General features: G+C 36.1%; 1 protein-coding gene across 1 annotated transcript in view; it reads left to right on the top strand.

Moving 5' to 3' along the window:
• LOC145660612 (trypsin-1) overlaps window positions 1-23,815 on the top strand; it is a 511,848-nt gene that overhangs the window by 411,251 nt on the left and 76,782 nt on the right. Inside the window, exon 3 of the mRNA XM_081725880.1 lies at window positions 1,083-1,524. Within this exon, the coding sequence (XP_081582006.1) occupies window positions 1,083-1,524 (442 nt within the window). The remainder of the gene's footprint in view (window positions 1-1,082; window positions 1,525-23,815) is intronic.

The raw sequence follows: 23,815 nt of genomic DNA on the forward strand, positions 1-23,815 counted from the left end.
TATACAAAAAAAAAAAAAAAAACATTTACTTGATTGGTGTACATGAAATTGTCATTCATAGGTTTGATAAGAGGCCAGAATCTTTACCAGATCCAAAGATTGGACAGAGAATAGTCAAACAACTTTAGAGACACGGTATATGTTCTAAAAACGATCTCGTTCAGTCAACAAACATCTGTAGTTGAACAGAGTGATGTGAATGTACGATGGGCAACACGCATTAAGTGGCAATTATCTTGACTAGTTTAAACTGGAACATTCTGCATTTCTATTTGCATAAAACATTCATAGTGTTTTATGAACGATCGAATCCCACGCCATGGCCGAGTGTAGATATATTTTTCGATAGTAAGGTAACATTGAAAAGTGAGTCTCATGATCGCAACTCAATAATGGCTTTCGTAAACCCTCCGAATAACCTTCAAAGTGCACTTATCTCTCTGAGCTTTCGAAATACACATTTCAATGGCTCGTAAGTCCCATATAGAGGGTCCGGCAAAAGACCTACTGTATTTGGAAGGGACGCTATGTACGTGGTGGTGCAGATAACGTGCCGGAAAAAGTATCGATTAATAGCGGTAGAATGCCATTTGCACTAGTCGCAATGACGTGGCACGATGAGCATCATGCGTTTGTTGTGAAGGAATATATTCGTAATGGTGGTATTTCGGAGTCGGGCACACTTGACTAACATGATTCTATTCCGGATAGAAAAACTATTCAAGTGCGAAATGTACGAATGGCAGCAACCCAATATAATAGTGAGAAAATTTAGAGTATATATTTATTATATGAATACGATGGTGTTGCTCATTTAAGCTACATTTGCTTGAGCATATTCTTGTACGTTGGCTTAAATTTGCATTTTGGTATTTAAAACTAATGTGATTCTAAGTACTGTCACACCTTGGACACGAATCACACCTTGGAGTTTTTCCAGAAAATATATTTGATAAGAAAATTATTTTTTAAGTCATGAAAATTATGTTTTGAAATGTTTATTATATTGTCTTACTTGTTATATAATGTTTTGTCTCTAATCGCTAATGTTAACGTTCTCTATTGAAATATTTTTCTTATAGTGGTCCAGTGAAACTACCGCTAGCTCATATTCGAGTAACTGTTGGCGAATATGATCTTACAAAACGAGAAACTCCACAAGCAGAAGAAATTGCAGTAAATAATTTAATTATGTATCCAGATTACAAGTGCCCTGTCTTTGTTCATGACATCGCTCTTCTGTTTTTAAATCGTGATGTAGTGTGGTCAGAAATTGTTTGGCCAGCTTGTTTGCCTAGTAAGAAAGATGTTTTCACTGATCTCGAGGCGACAGCTGCTGGATGGGGTTGGTTAGAAGAAAGTACATCCAAAGGAAGTAGAGCGAATATTCTTCAGAAGGTTACTCTTCTTGTAGTAGACAATTCAAAATGTCGAAAGTGGTATTTATCTCAAGGAAAAAAAGTTAAAATCTTAGATTCTCAGATCTGCGCTGGTTATGAAGATGGAGGACGAGATGCATGTTGGGTAAGTAAATGTGTGGTTTCACAATGATTATGTTACAAGTTTGATTTATTTGTTTTATATAAACACTCAACTACTTTCGTTAGGGTTCACATTGAGTGAATATACACCCTATTGTCAGCTTAGTTTACATGTGGACAGTTATATAATCTAAATTTCAAGGCTTACTCCTAATATTTTGGAGATCTTCTAATGAATGGGTCAGTGGATTTAGTCATGGATCTAAAAGTTGAATCAAGATTTGTCTTTCCAATTCCACTAATATTGGTTAGGAGATTAACATCCATCGTATTATTTGTATTTAGGGCAGAAAATGCTTCATTTTAAAGTGTGTTATCGTAATATATATATATTAAGGAAAATTAATAATGCGTAAATAATACAGTTTTTGCAATTTTCCACTCTTTCTGTAAAAAGAAAAACTTGATTTTTTCCATGTTGTAAAATTTACGGAAAAATTACAACAGTAGTTGAAACTGTAATCTATTTGTCTTCTTAGCTGTAAAATACTCTTCTCAGCCTGTAGTACGTCTACCATTGGCAGTACGCTAGGTGGTACAGGTGACTCTTGTGAAGTTATTTTTAAATATTCTCTCGCTTAAGATAAAAAATACGAAGTGCGGTCTATTCGAAGACCCAGGCACTTACTTTCCCTTCATCCTCGTACATCTGCCAAAATCGAAAACCTACATTGTTTTCTGAAAAAAATATTCATGCTACAAAACTCTCAGGCAAACGTTCAAGAGGAATGATTTAACATTTCTTGTTAGCAAGAGGAAAAGGAATATGCAAAAATCTCAGATAAAGGTGTAAAATTTGTATGGTGTTACTCCTTTGTGAATATACCGATATTCTTTCTACGTTTGTATCAATACTGCAAAATACATTCATATTAGTAAACAAAACAACGTTCTTCTGCACAAACACCAGCAAACAGCCAACGAAGTAATCAATATAATTTTTTTGTACTCGTATATATATTTTATGAACATGGTAAATATAACTATCCGTGTCTGTATAGCATATTTCGATTTTGTCTTGATATTTTGGCTTTATCACATTATAATGGAAGTCATACATAAAATATTTTGAAAGATCTAATATACTCATCCCGACATATATCGGCTTATTGAAAGTTAATTTGGTTTTAATCAATATTATTGCACATAGATTCTCTGTATAAACAATTCTATTTTTAAAATTCAGTTGAGCAATTAGTTTTTCTACTCTTACTGGGTCACATTCTATTTTAACAGGTTTACATCTGTTTCTAATATTTTCCATTGTTTTTCCTGAGCTTATAGAAGTCTTTTTCAAAATCATTTGTTGCCTTAGTTCTCCTCTGTATGTTTAAATTTGTATAATTCTTCAACTAATCTGATTGCTCAAACCTTATTACTTGATGTATGCTCTTTAATTTAATCCAAGTGATAAACATTAATTTAGGTTTCGATGGTGAATCACATATTTTTCTTTATCATATGGAGTTGTTAATAGCTTTGATTGTTTCGAACGAGGTGGACCTATATTTTGAGGAGCTAATGGATAGTCTGTGATAATCATGTAATTCTTCTAGATAATCAAGATCTACTTCTAATATATAACCAGTATCGAAATTGTCTACTATGTTTGTAAATTCTATTTCTTTTATTTCTCCCTCACTTCACCATCTAAGGCCGCGCCTTCAGTGCTTCCGAATACGATTGCGAATGCGAATGCGAACTGCGAATTCATGTGCTTCTACTACATCCGAAGATTTTGCGAATGCGAATCAAGTTGGAATGTCTCTTTCGAAGCTTCAATGTCAAATATTTTTGCTTGAAAATTTGTACCTTAAAGTCTTGAGAACCTAAATAACACTAATATATATTAATTTCCTTTGTGTACAAAATAAAGTGAATGTCACTTCTGGTATTATTATGCTTCTGTGGTAACCACTACTATTTTCACTTTAAAATAAATTAACTAAATAAAATTAGTGATAACAAAATCAACCTACTTTCTAAGAAAATTTTCTCCATGAGTAAAAAAAAAACGTTTTAGCTACTTGAAACATATTTTTCAATAATTGCACGTATTCGTAAAATCACTATTTGAGGAATAAAAACGAAATATAAATTGAATAAAATGTTGCGGTTCATATTTTAAAGACAAAACAAAAGAAAATATACATTTCATCCACTCAAAGTTCCTTGCTTACATCTGCCCATAATTTGTTCACGACGTATCGTTTGTGATAATCTGGATGAGCTTGGTTCCACAATGGAAATTTATCAAAAACACAATTTATTAAAGATTCAACATCTATTTCCATCTTTATTTTTATTTATTTATTTACTCTATCTCCGCACGTCGCAACATCGTCTGCTTTAACGCAAAGTAAACTTTCTTCTGTCACGTAGCGCTAAATTCCTCTGCAGATGACTCCATTCGCACGAATTCGGACGAACAATCCCAGCATGTTGGGATCGTTCGCATTCGCATCATTTCGTCGCTTTTCGCAATTCGCAGGTCGGAACTAGTCGAGGCACTCCATTTTATTTACATGTGCTGGGAAATTCACATTCGCATTCGCAATCGCATTCGGAAGCAATGGAGGCGCTGCCTAAATCTCTTATACTGCAGATATTGATTCATAGCCCATCCATAAAGATTATTTTCGTTTTAGTACATAATGTAAGAATTTTCTTTATTCTCATCGTAATCCGCAATATATTTATTAATTGCTTTTAAGTATTTTTTCGAACAATGTCTAACTCCAACCTTTCTCTATCATCAAGAGCATATCATAATAAGTTAATGATTCTAATTTTATTTTGTCATTTTTAACATCACATCCCAAGCTAAACCTGGCGCTATCATATACCAAGCTGTATCAAGACCATAAGCCTTAAGACATATTTCTCTAAAATCCTAAAATGCATCTGCTAATACGTAACAACACATCAGTTTTTAGATATAAATCACGGTGCTATCCGAGATTATTAATTTTAAATGTTTCCCACACTTTCTTTCCATGCTCATAGTCCTCATCACTTATATATGTGTTAGTAAGTTTGTTGAAGAATGCTTTCTTTGTTGGTAATTTTCTAAATCTAAACTTATTCTAGTCACTAACATAATCACATAGATAATCACCTTTTCTTATTACAAGTTTGAATTGTTCTTGATCCGGATAGAATTGTTGTGCATGATTAATTTGTTCATTCGTTAGGTTTGATGATAATTTGTCTAAACTACATGCCATAAATCTAAATGAATCTATGAATTTTACTTTCATAATTCCAACCTTTTTACTGAATGGCATGTATCGTTGTTCGTTATTAGGTATTAAAGCTATTTCTTCTTTATTACATCCTAGCTCTTTTATAAATAAGATCCGGGTTTGATTGGGTCCGGATCCTTTGGATCCGGATCTCGAATCTTCGATCTGGATCCGAAATTCTAATCTCGGATGTGGGTCCGAAATTCGGATCTGGATCCGAAATCCAGATCTCAGAGCTTGATTCTTATACAAACCCACATCCCATCCAAATTGTGATAAACTAGAATATATAAAATTCGCTTAAAGTATTTTCACGAAGTCCTGACAGTGAAGTCCTTAAGAAAACAGATAATTAAGACCAATATTGACAAGTCTATTTGTCTCCATTCTATTCTAAAGATCAAATGACTGCCTTACTAAAAAATGTGATTTGATGCGGATGAGAGTTCGAATGTCGAATCTAGGTCCGCCTGGTTCCAGGATCGAGATACACGCCTGGGATTTGGAACGTCTGAATCTAGTATACATTTGATGCCGGAATAAAGAAAACCTCGAATATTTAATATTCCTCAAGAGACCTATTTCATTGACAGTTAAGGAAACAAACTGTTAATCAAAGTATTGACTAGTTTTTTTACGTATATTTATCTTGTTCAGACGGCTCAAAATATCAAATGTATCCCTTACAATCAGATTTACTAATTATTTAGTAAATTACAATATGCGAATAAACTATGAATTTTTATTCCTCTTATCTAGTTTTGAAACTTGTCTGTGTGAGTTTGTGTGTGTGTGTGTGTGTGTATGTGCAATTTTTAAGTTTTACGTCTCACAGATATGCCGAATAGGCCAAATAAGACTGTAATAATGAAAAAGTGGAAATGAAACCCAGGCACACCCACAGCGAGTTGAGATGTAATTGAAACCAGAACTGGCACTGGAACCGGAGTCGGAATCGGTACCGGAACCGGAATTGGGAGTCAGCCACTGAGCCACCGCTCTCCCCAGACTTTGGCGTTATTATTATTTAAGTGCTGCTCTCTTATGTTAAACAAGGGTGCCATAGTCTCTTTTTGCACACCAAAAAAAGTGATCGTAAAAGAGTGAAAGACATTGTAGATTATTTAGGGTCATAGTATTTTATAAAGATTAAAAACTCGACCGCTGATATCTTCCTCGTTCTTCTTTATTCGTAGACTGCTGCCCTCATGTGTGTTATTGGAACTGGAACACGAGTCGAAATTGGAACTGTACTTTCTCTACTAAATTAGAATTTTAATTTTACTGAGCATGCGCCATCAAGTGCTCCGTAAACTGTGTGTATGTGTTAATCTCTGCTTCACTTGGCAGTAAATTTAGGCTATCGATAAATTTTAAATATAAATATTTCATGGCCAAAATTTTACACATAGGCATAATTATTCGAGGAGTCCACTCTTTCCGAAGCATCATTGCGCGTAAAACAAAATGAGCATCATAGTCCTTTGCTTTATGAGCTATGGCTACTATTTTGTTAATATCAGAGCGCCTTTGTGCCAAATAATCTAGAAATTCTACAATACATTTTCCTCCGTAAAATACATGTTCCCTAATACCGCATTCACCACAACATCCACACGTATTATTTTTACAATTGTAGCATATCTGCTGGCTTAATAACAAACTGGGTTCATGCTCTAAAATACCACCGGCTACTTCCTTATCTTGCCGGCACTCAATGTCATAAAACACTAATAACCACTTTTCTGGAGTACGTATTCTGCTCGGTTGAATATAACATAGATGCCTGGATGGCATCGTATTATTACATCCCGTGCAGAAGACTTCTCCCCAGAGATATGTGGTTTCCGCCCTTTTTAAACCACGTATGCTTTAAGATACTGACCGCACACTTTCAAAATATCGCATAATGAAGCCTTATGATTATTGTAGCATTGAGCTACAATATATACACTTCCTTACAATATATTACACTTTCTGTTACGGTGGATGGTGGATTATTCCGGCATATATTACATAAGGCTTTACACTTCCCCACATGCCTGTCTTTAATGTGAAATTTTTTATGACATTCTTCGCAATAGTAAGAGCATGAAAATACCGCAGTTAGGCTAGTGATTGCATTGTGATGGTTGTTAATATATAGTAAATGAATATGCTTACCCTGACCGTGCCCCTCGAAAATTATTTTTTCACCAGACAACCCATCATACACAGTAATTTTATACGCTGTTAAATAAGCCTGATTTTTTTTTTTAATTCCGGTATTCCACCACCGTTCTCTAAACTAACACAAGCCTTTTCACACAATTCAGAGACCTTATTAAACATAATTGTTGAGCGTTGATAACGATATCTATGTCTTTCCTTTCTATTATCTTCATTCTCAAGAAGGCCTATAGTCACTACCAGGGCTTGGCAAAACAATAATAATAGGGAATTTTAATAACAACAATACCTCAGTTATGTTTTGTATACTCATTTATATTAGCGAAATTCTGTTTCACCCGTCCCATACCAACAGGCAGTTCAACATGGTGAAAGTAGACAACGAAACGGTCCTGATATAGAAATGATGTGTTTGAGAGACCTTTTCTAAAGCAGTCCATACATTATCAGCATTCATATTACTACTAGCTCTACATTCATATTGATACAAATAAAACGATTTATCTGGGTGATTTTGATTAATAAACGTCAGCCGTCAGCCCTACACGATGATGGGGGAATATACTTCTCATCACAAGCTCTACCAAATCATATATACCATTTTCTAGCCAGGTAAGGGGTTTTCTCCCTCTGGGGGAGGAGTTAAGTAGACCGGCATTAAATTACCATTATCCTTAAATTGCCTATAATGTTGACGTGATTCACATACTATGCTAAATCTCTCCATTCTTTTCAAATCATGATTATCGTTAATATTTGCTGTTTTACAATAATTTGGTCTCTTCCCACTATAGAATACCAAGAAGTGCTTTTTTGCAATACTATATTATCGTTAATGTTTGCTGTTTTACTATAATTGGGTCTCTTCCCACTATAGAACACCAAGTAATGTCTTCTCTAATAACGTATTACTCTTAACTCTCACTCCTTTCAACGCTATATTGAAAAGAATGCTTATAGCATTTCTACTGAATCGAAACAGAAGCCGGATCGGAATTGAAGCGGAACAGGAATTGGAACTGGTGCTGGCACTGGAACATGAACCGGACTCTTGTGCGGATGTATCGCCACTCCACAGATTATGCCTAAATAAAGAGGTTACCCTAAGCCTCGGACAAGGACTGATAACTTGGCACGACATCAGCAAAAGAAAATGGACATGAGATTTGGAACATGGAATATTAGAAGTCTTTATAGGGCAGGCGCGTTAAAATCTGTAACGAGTGAGTTAGAGAAATACAGGATGGACTTAGTAGGAGTTCAGGAAGTTAGGTGGGAAGGAAATGGATCTGAGAATTCCGGAAATTTTACGTTCTTTTACGGGGAAGGAAATAAAAATCACCAGTTAGGAACAGGGTTTTTCGTTCACAAACGAATATTACCAGCAATTAAACGGGTTGAATTTGTTACTGACAGACTTTCTTTTATTACTCTTAAGGGACGGTGGTGTGATATTATTGTTTTAAATGTACATGCTCCAACTGAAGATAAGGGTGACGATATAAAAGATAGTTTTTACGAAGAAGTGGAATGGATATTTGACCAACTCCCGCGATACCATATGAAGATTCTATTAGGGGATTTCAATGCGAAGGTAGGACGAGAGGATATTTTCAAACCGATTATAGGGAACGAAAGTTTGCATAAGGAATATAATGACAACGGTGTTAGACTCGTGAACTTTGCAACATCCAAAAACCTAATCGTGAAGAGTACAAAATTCCCACATCGCGACGTTCATAAATACACTTGGACATCACCAGACGGAAAAACACATAATCAAATTGATCACGTTTTAGTAGATAGAAGAAGACAATCTAGCATAATTGACGTCCGGTCGTTTAGAGGGGCTGATTGTGACACTGATCACTACCTGGTAGTAGCGATAATACGGGAGAGATTATCGTTGAATAAAGGTAATATTCAATGTCCGAAAACGGAGAGATTTAATTTAAAGAAATTAGAAGAGAGCCAGGTAAGAGAGGAATACCAGATTGAAGTTTCGAATAGATTCTCGGTCTTAGAAGACTCGGAGTGCACTAGTGTTGTGGATACTTAGATTGAAATTAGAGATAGCATTAAAAGTTCAGCAATAGAAAAATTGGGACACGCGGAAATACGTAGGAACAAACCATGGTTCGACCAAGAATGCATTAAACTAGCAGAGAAGAGAAAACAGGCAAAATTACGGTGGCTACAAAATCCGAATGAAATAACTACACAAAATTTCGCAGATATCAGGCGGGAAAATTCCAAAACTTTTAGAACAAAGAAACGGGATTTTTTGAAAGCTAAAATTAAGGAACTTGAAGATAATAGTAAAAATAAAAATATTCGGGACATGTATAAGGGGATCAGCGAATTTAAGAAAGGCTATCAACCTCGTGCTTATATATTAAAGAAATCTGACGGAACAGTTCTCACTGATACGGATAGCCTCTTAATTAGATGGAAAGATTTCTTTGACGATTTGCTGAACACGCAGCCAAAAACTAATGTGCGTGGAGAAAAGGAGATACACACCGCAGAACCGTATATTCCAGAACCCAATCGAATAGAAGTGGAAGCCGCTATAAAGAAATTAAAGAAACACAAATCTCCGGGTGTAGATGAAATTCCGGCTGAGTTAATTTTAGCTGGAGGCGAAAAATTGTGGAAGAAGATACACAAACTCATTCTCCTTATCTGGAACAAGGAAGAATTGCCACAAGAGTGGAAAGAGTCAATCATTGTTCCAATTCACAAGAAAGGCGACAAAACTGACTGTAATAATTATCGAGGCATTTCTCTTCTGTCAACATCCTATAAAATCCTTTCAAATATTCTGTTAGCAAGATTGACCCCATACGCAGATGAAATTATTGGAGATTATCAGTGCGGATTTAGACGAAATCGATCGACTATCGACCAAATATTTACCATTCGCCAAATACTCGAAAAGAAGTGGGAATACAATACCCCGGTACATCAACTATTTATTGATTTTAGAAAGGCGTACGACTCGGTTAGGAGAGAAACATTATACAACGTTCTTACAGAACTTGGAATACCGAGAAAGCTAATTAGATTAATTAAGATATGTTTAAGTGAATCCCAAAGTAAAGTCTGGGTAGGAAAATTTTTGTCCACGAGCTTCCACGTCGAAAATGGCCTGAAACAAGGAGATGCGTTGTCGCCATTATTATTTAACTTTGTGCTGGAATACGCCATAAGGAAAATCAAAGATAGCAACCAGGGCCTAGAATTGAACGGCATTCACCAGGTTATGGCATATGTAAATTTGTAAATTTAATAGGGGATGATAGGAGAACAGTAGAAATAAATGCAGAGATCTTATTAAACGCTTGAAGGGACATGGGTTTAGAAGTAAATGCAGAGAAAACTAAATACATGGAACTGCGTTGGGACCATAATACGGCAAATTCTGGAGGCGTTAAAATATTAAATAATACTTTTGATAAAGTGGATACTTTCAAATATTTAGGATCAATATTAACAGACGAAAATCATATTCACGAAGAAATTAAATGTCGACTAAAAGCAGGGAATTCGTGTTACTACTCGGTTCAAAATCTCTTGTCGTCGCGAATTCTGTCGAGAAATTTGAAGCGTAAAATATATAAAACGATAATCATGCCTGTTGTTCTGTATGGTTGCGAAACATGGTCGCTTACTCTGAGGGATGAACATAGACTGAAAGTATTTGAGAACAGGATCCTGAGAAGAATATTCGGACCCAAGAGGAACGAGAATGGGGAATGGCGGAAGCTTCATAACGAGGAACTACATAGTTTATACGGTTTACCCAACATTGTTAGGGTCGTCAAGTCTAGGAAGCTTAGGTGGGCAGGTCATGTAGCTAGAATGGAAGAAAGTAGAAACGCTTTCAAAGTCTTGACTGGTAGACCCATAGGAAAACGACCATTAGGAAGACCTAGGCGCAGATGGGAGGATAATATTAAGATGGATCTCGCAGAGATAGGAATACAAGGTAGAAACTGGATGCAATTAGCTAAGGATAGAAGTCAGTGGAGAGCTTTTGTGAACGCGGCACTGAACCTCCGGGTTCCATAGGCCATAGAGTTAGTTAGTTAGTTAGTTAAAGAGGTTACCCTGGATCCTAACAGTGAAAACAATGCTTTTATAGCATTTGTACTGAATCGAAACAGAAGCCGGAAACGGAATGGAAGCGGAGGAGGAATGAGAACTGGTGCTGGCACTGGAACATGAACCAGAACTCTTGTGTTGTTGTGTCACCGCTCTACAATTTATGCCTAAACAAAGGGATTATTCTGGATCCCAACATAAGACAATTTCCTCTCATTCTTTTAGAAAGGAAAACACCCTTGTATTACGGGACGCAATCGGCTTTCCTCCCCAGCACCCTGAGGAGGGCTTCCCCCGCGGAGGAAGGAGACTGGGCCGAAACGGTGGCCCGTTCCAGAGTGAAGAACCGGCTGTTGAGGCATCCCTTACTCTCTTGGTGACCTCATTTCGTCCGGCACATGCGCAGTACTTCAAAACGAAACAAGATATTTTAAAATTAATAATTAATTTTTTCCCATTATAAGAGTTATTTTCAATTTGGTTGAAAATACATACATATACTCGGAGAGTGTTTCATTGGCCTACGACCACAGGAATAATCGCGAATATCTAGACATTGCCAAATTTGACATTGCTAAGACACGCAGCATATACTCCGACAGGGTCTCATTGTCCTATGAACAGGGGTGGACCATTCTTTTTGCCAATTTCTCGAGTGGTTAGAGCTAGAAGCACACGGTTTTCAAATTTGACATTGTCTGACAACTCGCGTACCATCCTATGACCATGGACAGGGGCGGACCATTTCTGCCAAAAGTTTAAGAAACCGCCGAGTCACTAAGAAGGCATGTTGTCCATAAACCGCAGTGCCCCAGATCTGTCACTCGCTGCCAAATAGTACTTTGAGCCCTAAATCTTGCCCTTTTATGTAACTCGGTGCGCCGATCACGAATCTGAAACCGTGGAGTCGCTACGATGTCATCTTGAACAATGAAACCGCACTTCCGGTCACGGTGTTTGAGATTTCGAATTCGACACCACCAAATTAATACCGATGTCACATACGCTGATCACGAATTTGAGGACCCCAAATCTGTCACTCAGCCAAATATGACTTTGACATTTAAATTTTGACTCTCGTCAAAGAGAAAAATACAACCCTGCTGTGTTACATAGGGTCAGAATATATGCTATGTTCAAACTCTGCTGTTAAATAGGGCTGAGTAGTCTGCTGCTGCTGTTGTGTTCAATCGGAACCGGAAGTAGAACTAAAACAAAAGTTAAAGTACAATTTTTCTGCGGATTAGTGCAATTTCTACTAAACTAGAACTGTGCATGCACCACCAAGTGTGTGTGTGTGTGTGTGTGTGTGTGTTGTTAAATGCTGTTGTTATTTTTAAATCTCTGCTCTATTATGTTGCCATTGATAAGAAAAAGCTCGTAAAAGAGAACGAGTACATCCATGATGTTATACGAGGGTTGCTATATATATTTCTGGCCTAGGCAACACTAAGTGTTGCCAGGTGCAATCTGACATTTCCATTGGAAAGTTTGACATTTTGTAGCATAAATGTACTCAGAACTTTTTGACTTACGACAATTTTTTTTTCTTTTACAGGTACTTGAAGAAATCAACTTGGCAAAAAAATGGAATTAACTCGTGAACATTTTCGTGCGATCATTTTTCACAACTTTCGACGTGGATTATCACGACAAGAGTGCATCGATGAACTTAAATCTTTGTATGGCGACGAAGCACCATCCTATAGCACTGTGAAAAACTGGTACAACGAATTCAATCGTGGCCGACGCTCGCTCAAAGACGAATTCCGTGAAGGTCGTCCAAAAACAGCCGTTGTGCCAGAAAACATCGATGCCGTACGTGAACTGATAATGCAAGACCGTCATGTGACTTACCGTGAGATAGAGGCATGCCTAGGCATTTCTTCCACCAGCATACATTCGATATTGCATGAACACCTGGCCGTAAAAAAGGTTTGTTCTCGTTGGATCCCGCACAATTTGACAATCGCTCAAAAGAAAGCTCGTGTGGATTGGTGTAAAGAAATGCTGAAAAAATACGATCGCGGTGCTTCAAAAGACGTTTATAAGATCGTCACAGGTGACGAATCATGGATCTATGCGTATGAGCCCGAAACAAAACAGCAATCGACCGTGTGGGTCTTCCAAGACGAGCCAAATCCAACGAAAGTTGTTCGTGGAAGAAGCACTTCGAAGCAAATGGTCGCCTGTTTCTTCGGCATAACTGGTCATGTGGCGACTGTTCCGCTTGAGCAACGTAGGACGGTCAATTCTGAGTGGTACACCACCATTTGTTTGCCTGAAGTCTTCGGAGAAATTCGAAAAATGAACAAGAGAAGACGAATCATTGTGCACCATGACAATGCGAGCTCTCACACATCGGCTCAAACCAGCGCATTTTTGACCGGCCAAAACGTCGAAGTGATGGGTCATCCGCCGTACAGCCCTGACTTGGCACCCAATGACTTCTTTTTATTCCCACACATCAAGAAAAAAATGCGTGGTCAACGATTTTCGTCGCCAGAAAATGCTGTTGAAGCATTCAAAAACCATGTTTTGGAGGTGTCTCAATCGGAGTGGAAAAAGTGCTTCGAAAATTGGTTTGAGCGCATGCAAAAGTGTATAAATCTTGATGGAGAATATTTTGAAAAACAATAAAACCATTTTCGTTGATAAATATTCGTATTTTCATTATTAGGCCAGAAATATATATAGCAGCCCTCGTATAATAGGTGAGAAAGAAAAACACCACCGGCAATGTCATGTTCCCAGTTTTGCCGTTGTGTGTAATGTTTCTCATCATGCGTGTTCCTATGTGGTGTTAATATTCGTAAAAGGCTACTCGTTGCGCGTAGTCTGCTCCGGGGGAACCGGAACAGGTACTAGAACATGAATCGGAACAGGCAAATGCTGGGTTAGTACCTTAATCTACAGCTCAACAGAAATTCATTCCATTCCTTTTTCAATGTTGTTTTCATCTGCTGATTACTACCATGTAAAGTGGCCTCTGAGGATGTACCTGATAGCTTATAGTAAATAAACAATAATGACATATCTTCATGAAACGTGTGGGTTAATTTAACTACAGGCTTACAGTCTCAGCAAATAGCTTAAGTTTTAATATCAGTTTCCTGACTTTTAAATAATATTTTCATATTGTTTTAGCTTTTGTCTCATGTATGTTCCCACCGAGAATTGAACCTGATATCACATGAACAAATGCGAATATATTAAATATTTTTGAACACTTTAATATAAAAGACACAAAACGCTTCAATGATACGATGCATGAATATGTTTTGGTTACGTCCTGTAATGTATGATTAAAGAAACTTGAGGGTGAAGAAAAATAACAGAAATCTCTTTTTTTATTTACTCCTTCAACAAACCCCGACCTCAGAAGGATAAGCCATAAGTTAGATGATAAAGTCATACAGCGAACACTTTTATTAATACTAATAATACTACACAACCATATCGCTCTCCTGAAATTCCTCTGTGTATGTTTAAAAACCTACTGTTGTGCCACGTCAATCAGTCTAGGCCTATACCTTTTTGTACCTTTGAAGTGAAAGATATTCATTATTAAATTTGTTGATGGTTGGACTATAGTGAGTCAGAAACTACAATTAATAAACTTTGTATTCCTGCGATTAGAAGAGCCTTATCTACAACTTATTTAATTTGTATATGAGAAAATAGTAAAGTTCATTTTTTAAGAATAAAATAAATATTTTCAATGGGATGCTAACATTGAGGTTTGAAAAGGAGCTAAACCTAAGACTAATGGTAATAAACTTTGTTACCATTCACATAAGTTTTCAGAGAGTTCACTATACTCTGAAATGGGAAGAAGTCAAAGTTGGAAACATTTTACTAACGAGATTTCGACAAAAAGTACATGTAAATATTGCAAGGTTAAAATAAAATAAAGAACAAAGGTAGCACAAACGTGGAAACATTTAAAAACACAGCATCCTACTATATTAGTGAATCCGAAAAACGTTTCGACGAATTTCAGATATTCAATTTTAACATCACAATTTCAGATGTAGTAATGGATGTGAATCAAGATCTGAGATTCGAATTTCGTATCCAGATCCGTGATCCGGTTCTCATCGGATCCGAGATATCCGGATCCGAAACTTTTTGGCCATCCTGCTTTGCAGTAGGAAAAATGTTCAAATTCATAGAATTATCTTCTCTCTTTACGTGTTAAAGGTAAGTCGTTTCTTTCTTTATATACATTCGATATTTCTTTGACTTCTTTCTTTTACATTCTTATGAACTTTTTAGAAGCAACTTTATCTCTATACACAACAGGACCTGTTTTTGTTCTTTTACTTTTTACAATATAATAACAGAATAACAGAACAGCTTATGTAATGATATTTTTTCGTATATGAGTCGTTTACTGGATAACATTTTTCGCAACACATAATCTTATGCAGAAAACATTCAAAATCTGCGTAAATCATGAATGGTATTTTATCGTATATTCATCGTAGTAGTTCTGAAATTCATTATCTGTATATTCTGTTGACATTTCTATTTCAACAGCTTCGTGAGTAGAACAATCTTCCTCATGTATCTTGTATCTTGTGAGTAAAAGTATAATAAACATATATCAGATAAATATTTTCAAGCTCTCCATTTAGCAATTTGACTATTTACTGATCTACTTAAGTCTTTAATCCAACAATTCTATTTTCTTCTTTTACGTATTAGAAATTAACATGTTCTTTCTTTTTGTTTTGAGTATTATATAAAATGTACACCATGTTTCTCGTTGTATGTATGTACGTTAATGTATATATCGAGCCTTCTTTCAACTTTTGGAAGATCACTTAGTTCTACAGGGAAATCAAGATCCTATTTGCCGTTGTGTGTAATGTTTCTCATCATGCATATTCTTTTAATTTTTCTCTAAGTCTAAAAAAACATGCTGGTACTTTGATGATCGTTGTGGATCTTCTTCAACAGGATATAATGCAGAAGCAATTGAATGTTAGAAACGTTTTTCATCTTTGTTCTTTACACTAATAACAGCCATTTTCCTTTTAATTTCATCTGCTAGTTCAATATCTGATGATCCTCTATATTTATTTATTTATTTATTTATTGAACAAATTCCCAGATACAGCATAACTTTGCCATTTTACACAGGGACATGCTAACAAAAGAAAGAAAAAAAACAAGATAACAATAACAACAACATAGAAAAAAGAGTGTAAGAGTAAAACTATTCCGTCAAAGTTCGTTTAATTGCTCTTTCAAACACTGGGTAGCTCGAAAATATGTCCACATCAGTTGTTACTTGATTATAAAAGTTTGGTATTCTATAAAAAAGAGACCTCTGTATAACAGCCAACCTAGGACGGGCAAGATGGAATAGGTGGGTATTCCGGGTGATGCGGGAAGGGACACGTAAGGATAGTTCCTGAAGTAATATTTCCGATCTTAAGTTTCCATTAACTATTTTATGTAGATATTTCAGGTCAGAGATAGTTCTGCGTACTTCAGGAGTCTGAATATTAAGATGTCGCAAGAGTTCCTTCTTAGATAATATTCGAAGTGCAGGAACACGAAAACGGACTATAGCGATGAAGAAATTGAGAACAGAATCAAGTCTGGAGAGATGTGTAGGTGCCGCCATGGCCCATATGGGAGAGCAGTATTCGATCTTGGGCGCTATTAATGTCTTATAAAATGTTGCTAGTGAAGAAACAGTGCGTAGTTCGGTGAATCGATAAAGAAGTCCCAACATGCGCATTGAATTCTTTAGTATTGAGGAGATGTGGTCAGAGAATGTGAGTTTTGAATCAAAGATGACACCAAGATCATTATGACTAGCAGAATGTGTGATAGGGGAATCGTTGATATGGTATGTGGAGGGAACAGGAGACTTTTTCAAAGTAATAGTAATACTGTCACATTTCTTACTGTTGAGTTTCAAGTGCCACATTTCACACCAGCGTGTAAGGTAATTTATGTCTTCCTGTAGAGCAGTTGTGTCATGGAGACACGTTATTTCTCTGTATAACTTACAATCGTCAGCAAAAAGCAGAAGGCCACTAGGTTGAGCTGATAACTGCGTGTAGAGATCATCCATATACAGGACAAACAGCAGAGGCCCAAGTACACTCCCCTGAGGCACCCCTGAGATCACGGGTTGGGGGTTAGAAGTCGCCCCTGAAAGAACAACTCTCTGTTTACGGTCCTTCAAGTAGCTTGTGATTAGAGAGAGAAATTTGCCATGTACATTAAATCTATTTGAGAGTTTATGAAGAAGATGAATGTGACTGACAGAATCAAAGGCCTTCGAGAGATCAAAATAGATAACATCTAATTGAGTATTGTTATTCATACATTTGACTGCACAGGAAAGAAGAGTACTTAAGTTTGAGAGACTTGAGCTTTTCGGTAGAAAGCCGTGCTGAGAACTATGGATGTAAGGTGAGGTGAATTTAAGTAGCCTGTCTTTGATTATTTTTTCGCAGATAATTGATATTACAGAAAGAAGAGATATTGGCCTATAGGAGGATACATGATCTTTAAGTCCTGATTTATATATTGGGGTCACGTGAGCTAGTTTCCAACTGGTGGGATAATACCCTTCCTTGAAGCATCTATTGAATAAGATAGATAGAGGAACCGTAATAACTGAAGCAGTTTTGTTGAGAAAGAGAGGACTAATTTTATCAGGTCCAAGTGATCTGTGTGGAGATAACGATAGCAAGAGAGCCAGAACTTCGCCCGGGGTGGTAGAGAGATTGGATAAGGTGTCCGAACAGATGGAGCGGAGAGGGGGAAGATGGGTTGTAGAGGGAAGGGAAGTAAATGTTTTGCAGAAGTAGTTATTGAAGAGGTCGGGTCTTTGATCATCACTCGCTTCAGTATTTTCATCTTGAACTGTTGCCGGTATGCCCGGAGATTTTGTTCTAGATTTAATTACAGACCAAAAGACTTTAGGGTTACTAACAGTAAAATTACCAATTGAGTCCATGTATTCAGAGTATTTACGCCGCTGTACCTTCTTGGCAAGACTTCTAATTCTAGCAAAGTTTTTGTATGTGTAGTCACTCGGATGTGATTTCCATAGAGTCCAGACAAGCTTTTTGTTTTTAAAAAGTTCACGAAGTTCATTGTCGTACCAGACCGGAAACCTGTTCGATTTTGATGCTTTCACCGGCACAAAGTCCTTTATGGCTGAGTGGACAACAGATGTAAATAAGTCCACAGCGTCGTCAACAGATCCTACCTCTAACAAACACCAAGGAAACAGTTCAATAGCCCGGCAGATGTCACCCCAGGGGGCTTTCTTCCAAAGAAGTTGTGACCTACTTTTGAGGGGCTGGTTTGTAGTAGTGGAGGGGAGGAAATCGAAAGAAACATCCAAGGAATCGTGATCCGATGGAAAAAGATTTCTGCATGGGACAACACAACGAGGTTCTAAGTTAGAGAGAATATAGTCAAGATTGCTATTATTGCGGGTATTATGCATATTATGTTGACCTAGACCAAGTCCATGAATAAAATTGTCCATGAAATAACTGTCGTTTCCGTCTTTAGTGACGCCATGCTTGCTGTCCTGCCACGTGATGGAAAGGTTGAAATCACCCAATAGGATGACGTCACCGTGTGACAACGCATGCAACAGTGAGTCATGGCAAGCTTCTAAGATGTGCTGGGGGGTGTTCTTGTGCGGCCTATAGAAGCACCCAATAAACAGAGAACGACGCTTTGGAATAAATACTTCCACCCAAATGAGTTCACAATCCCGTTCGAGATCCAGTCTTCTCTTGCTCTTCCACTTATTATTTACACAAATCATCACTCCACCTCCACGAGTTATGCGGTCTTTACGATAAATGGTGAAATTATTTGAAAAGCTCATTTCACTGTCGTTCACTGATTCATTCAGCCACGATTCGGTCACTGCGAAACAATCCAGTTCCCTTATCTCACCTAGGTTCAATGAGCACTCAAGTAATTTGTTTTTAATACTACGAACATTTTGATAATATATATTGAAAGCACTGGTGTAATATGGACAGGGTGGGCCAGGGTTTACGTGAATATCACCACAAAGGAGGAGAAAACAAACGAGAATGATGCACTGTTTTTTTGCTTTTGACTCATACCTTGGCACAAAATCACTGACAGTTCCTCCGTCACTGTTAGCAGTACCAGAGAGAGCACATGGCGGTCCTCTTGGTATGAAGGCAGCAGCAATAAAATGAAATGATCTTCCACTACACTTCAGTCCATGTTTCATTGGCAATGCTTCACTTGGGAAAGTCACAGCACCGATACTACATGAGGACAGTAGAGCACGCACATAAACACTACACACAACCACGAAAAAAAGGTAAACAATAAGAGCACCACTTTGCATCGACTTCGAGCTTGACGCCATAGTAACCTTTTGATATATAACCTATATGATACATATTTATTAAGAGGTAATTTTAAGTGGTTTATATTCACGAGAAGTTACTTTTTAAAAGATAACGCTATAGTTGATGATGACCCATATGATGATATAGATGTTGATGATGACCCATATAATGATAAATGTTATGCTAAAGCTTAGGGTAGCCCATATGATGACATAATTAACTTCTGCATTTCTACTGACATGTTATATAGTTTATTTTAAAAAACTGTTAAACGGAATTGTGTACTCCTTATAAAATGTATTATTAAGAAATGTATTATGAGTTTATCAGATGAAATATTGGATACACTAACCGTTGATAAACGGTCTCATTTACGTATTTAAACCGTTACAATAGGTTTTATAAATAAGTATAAAGATAAAATTCATTGGAAGAACAGAGACTTAGAAGGCTTTGAGTTATTGTTTTCCTTATAATAGTCTATTGTTTTTTTTAAACCTTTCGTTTTCTAACCACCATCCTTACATAACTTAGTAGCACCCATCACCACTATTCTTCTTTTAAATCTAAACCTTTTAACATTTCACTTAATTCATCGTTTTGTATTTCTTCTATAATTTCTTTGAAAGTACTTAGTTCATACTTCAAAAAATCACCTCTATATTTAAATTCATCTAATTCTTTATGTATCAGTGATTCTAATTTCTTACAAGAGACATCACTCAAGTGTCCGGCTCCGATTTCAATGATTTTTTTTTTCTGATAGAGGACATGTATTCAATATTTGTGATGACAGAAATTTTTTCCATGGTGCATGTTTTCTATTTTTCTCTATTTTTAAGAGTTGTGATGTGGTTATTAGAGATTACTGCAAAAGTCCCTTACTACCCGTTGTAAACGGAGTGTTAATGCAAGAACAGCCATGTTGATACATATAAGGCCTCGAGGGAAGTCGTACGGTTGGTATGACCTTGACGGCAGCCATCTTAAAATCCGCCATTTTGAATTAAGGTCAAGTTCTTTAAACGGGAATAGGGTAATATGATACATAATTTCGGGCTAGAATTTAATCAGGAAGACAATGGTGGAGTTAGTTTTAAGATACGCCCATTTACAGGCATATTAATTGTTTAAACTTACTACGTGCGTAAGTAACATACCTCCAGTTCTAACCCGCGTATTAACGATAATAAGTGGATAAAAGCTTCGGTAATACATATTATGCCTAAAGGGAAATGATATGGTAAGGGCATCCTTTACAGCAGACACCTTGAAATCCGCCATTCTGAATTAAAGTGAAGTGTGAAAAATGAAAACCACAGCATGTGACACCTCATTTTAATAATAAATCTTTCCAAAAACCCAATGGTATGCTTTATTTTTCTAGTTAACCAGTATGAATTTAGGACTGCTTCTAATGTGCAACAAACCTCATTATTCGATCTTTCAAATTGGCAACACTCCTAATTTTTACCTCCTGTTTTAAGTTTCCAACTAGCACTTTGCAATTGTTGCCATGGCTCATGTTTTCTAAATTTATTACATTTTTAAGAATTGCGATTTTTCAGTTCGTGAATAGTGTTCGGATAAGCATCCAGCAATCTTTCTGAATTTTGAAAACTTGCAATGCAATAATTTATTTTAACCAGAATTCTTGAGGAACCTATGGACCTATGTGACGTAAAGAAATACAAATGAAATTATAACAAATTGGTGTTATACGAACACAAAATTATCATTAAATGTAGCCTACATGTCGCGCAAACGACAAACAATAAAATATGTTTAATAAATACAACTTTAAAGTAACAGCAGCAATGATAGAAAATATCAAAGAGTCATAATATGATTGTTCCCAACACGCTGTTTGTACCATGAACATAATATGAAAACAGGTAACTTGTTTATAAAGAGGTTTAAATTAATCGAATTGCCGATCAATATTCATTATAAATCTTAAACATAAACCATCAACAACAATCGCTAGAAAACGAATGACTGTCTTGTCTGACCAGCTGAAAAAATTGCCATAGAAAATAAATCAATAAATAAATATACAATAAAAATAAGTATAAAACAAAACAAAAACCATTGATTTACATAACAATCATATTGCGTTTTCCTTTTTGAAGTGAATTTTCATTTGATTTCTCGTCTTATCTACTAGAAGCAACGTCTTCGCAATTACCTGAATGCAAAGTTGGAGTTGTTTCGTTGTACAATGATTCTCGTATGCCTGACTGAACATTGGTTAACAAAAGACAATATTGAACAAATAAAAATACAAAACTATGAAGTAGTTAATCACTTCTGTAGGGATATAAACAGCAAGGGAGGATCCGTAATCCTAGTCGTAGAAAACTTGACACAAGATGTTAAAAAAAAAATAGACATGCGAAGTACCGAGTATGATTATGAATGTGCAGTCATTACTATAGAAAATTAAATTTAATAATTGATGTAGTATATCGTAGCCAACGGGGATCTCTTGACATCTTTAATTCACTCAAATTGTTTCTAGAGGGCATACGGAATATACATAAGAAAAATAATAATATGCAGAGATTTCAACATACATTTCCTAAAAAACTGCCCAGAAAAAGAACGCGCACTTACACTTCTAAACACGTATAACATAACATATATCATAAATAAACCCACAAGAATAGCCACGCACTCAAAAACGGCTATTGACAATGTATTTACTAATATAAAAGATGACATCAAATATGATATAATTGATGGTCTATCTGATCACACATGCCAGATGATGTACATAGAAGCACAACTAAAAATTGAAAATACACACGAAGCACGCACAATCAGAAACTACAGCCTAAGACATAAAGAGAAGTTTATGAGATTAGTAACAAACGAAACATGGGTAGACGTGTATAACAAATCCACAACTGACCAAAACTATAACGCCTTTTTAGATCGTATTCACTGTACTTTTGACGCATCCTTCCCGAAAATAATGATAAAAATAATACAAAAACACTAAAAAATGTTGGGTGACACCAGAAGTTAGGGAACTCAGTAAAATAAAAAGACGCTTACTGAAAAACTCTCAACAAACTGGAAAAAATCACTAAATAAAGCACAAAACAAAATTACGTAATATTAGACAAGGTTACTACACCAACAAAATAATGATAGCAAATAACAAAACAAAATCATTTTGGAATGTAGTTAATGAAAATACACAAAGCAAAAATAAACGTACACAAAACAATATTAGTCTTTGTGTCAATCAGACACAGATCACGGATCCTGACCAAATATCAGAAATATTTAATGACTACTTTATCGATATTGCAGATAAATTAACGAATAAATAAGACGCAAGATAGCGAAAAGGCTATTGAACTAGTAAGAAATTTTAAACCTAGGACATGCAAAACTATGTTTCTCATGCCGATAATAGAACATAAGGTATTTTATGAAATAAATAGACTACCCCCAAATAAAGCTACAAGCGACGAAATTCCAATTGAAATAATCAAGCAGAACAGCCGGAATTTAGTACCAATATTCACATACCTATTCAATGAAAGTCTCAATACAGGAAAATATCCAACAAAATTTAAAAAAAGCTAAAATAAAACCAATCTTTAAACAGCGAGACAGAACATTGATACAAAATTACAGACCGATATCACAATTACACCCAATAAATAAAATATTTGAGAAACTAATTAAAAAGAGATTAATAAATTTCTTGCACAAACAACAGATACTATGCCATGAACAACACGATTTTGTAACTGGGAAAAACACGACTACGGCAACATATACGCTTATAAAAACATACTGAAAGTGCTAAATGATAAAATACTAATTTTAGGCATTTTCTATGACTTAAGCAAAACCTTCGATCTCCTAAACCTCAAAATACTCCTACGAAAACTTGAGCATTATGGCATAGGGGGGAAAGTGTTACAGCTGATGGAATCCTATTTACAGAGTAGGACGCAAGCAGTTGAAGTGACCCACTGTAAAATGGGAATGTAAAAGCATCTTTATCAAACCCAAGACAAGTCCGCAACGGCGTGCCTCAGGGCTCAGTATTAGGTCCAATCCTATTCCTATTGTATATAAATGATTTCCCTGGAATATTGAAAAATTTTGAAGTATTTTATATGCAAATGATACAAGCGTAATTGTGGAAGGTAAAACCATACGTGAGCTAAGGAACAACACTTATAGAGTATTAGATCAAGCCAAAAAGTGGTTCGAAAATAACTGCTTATGCATAGACAACACAAAAACAAAATACGTACTTTTTCACACAAAAATAAAAGAAACCAAAAATAAATTGACTGATCTAAAACTAGATTTCATCCAAGACATTAAATTTTTGGGACTA

The sequence above is a fragment of the Thermobia domestica genome, chromosome 9, assembly GCF_964235325.1.
Source record: "Thermobia domestica chromosome 9, izTheDome1.hap1.1, whole genome shotgun sequence".
Taxonomy (NCBI): domain Eukaryota; kingdom Metazoa; phylum Arthropoda; class Insecta; order Zygentoma; family Lepismatidae; genus Thermobia; species Thermobia domestica.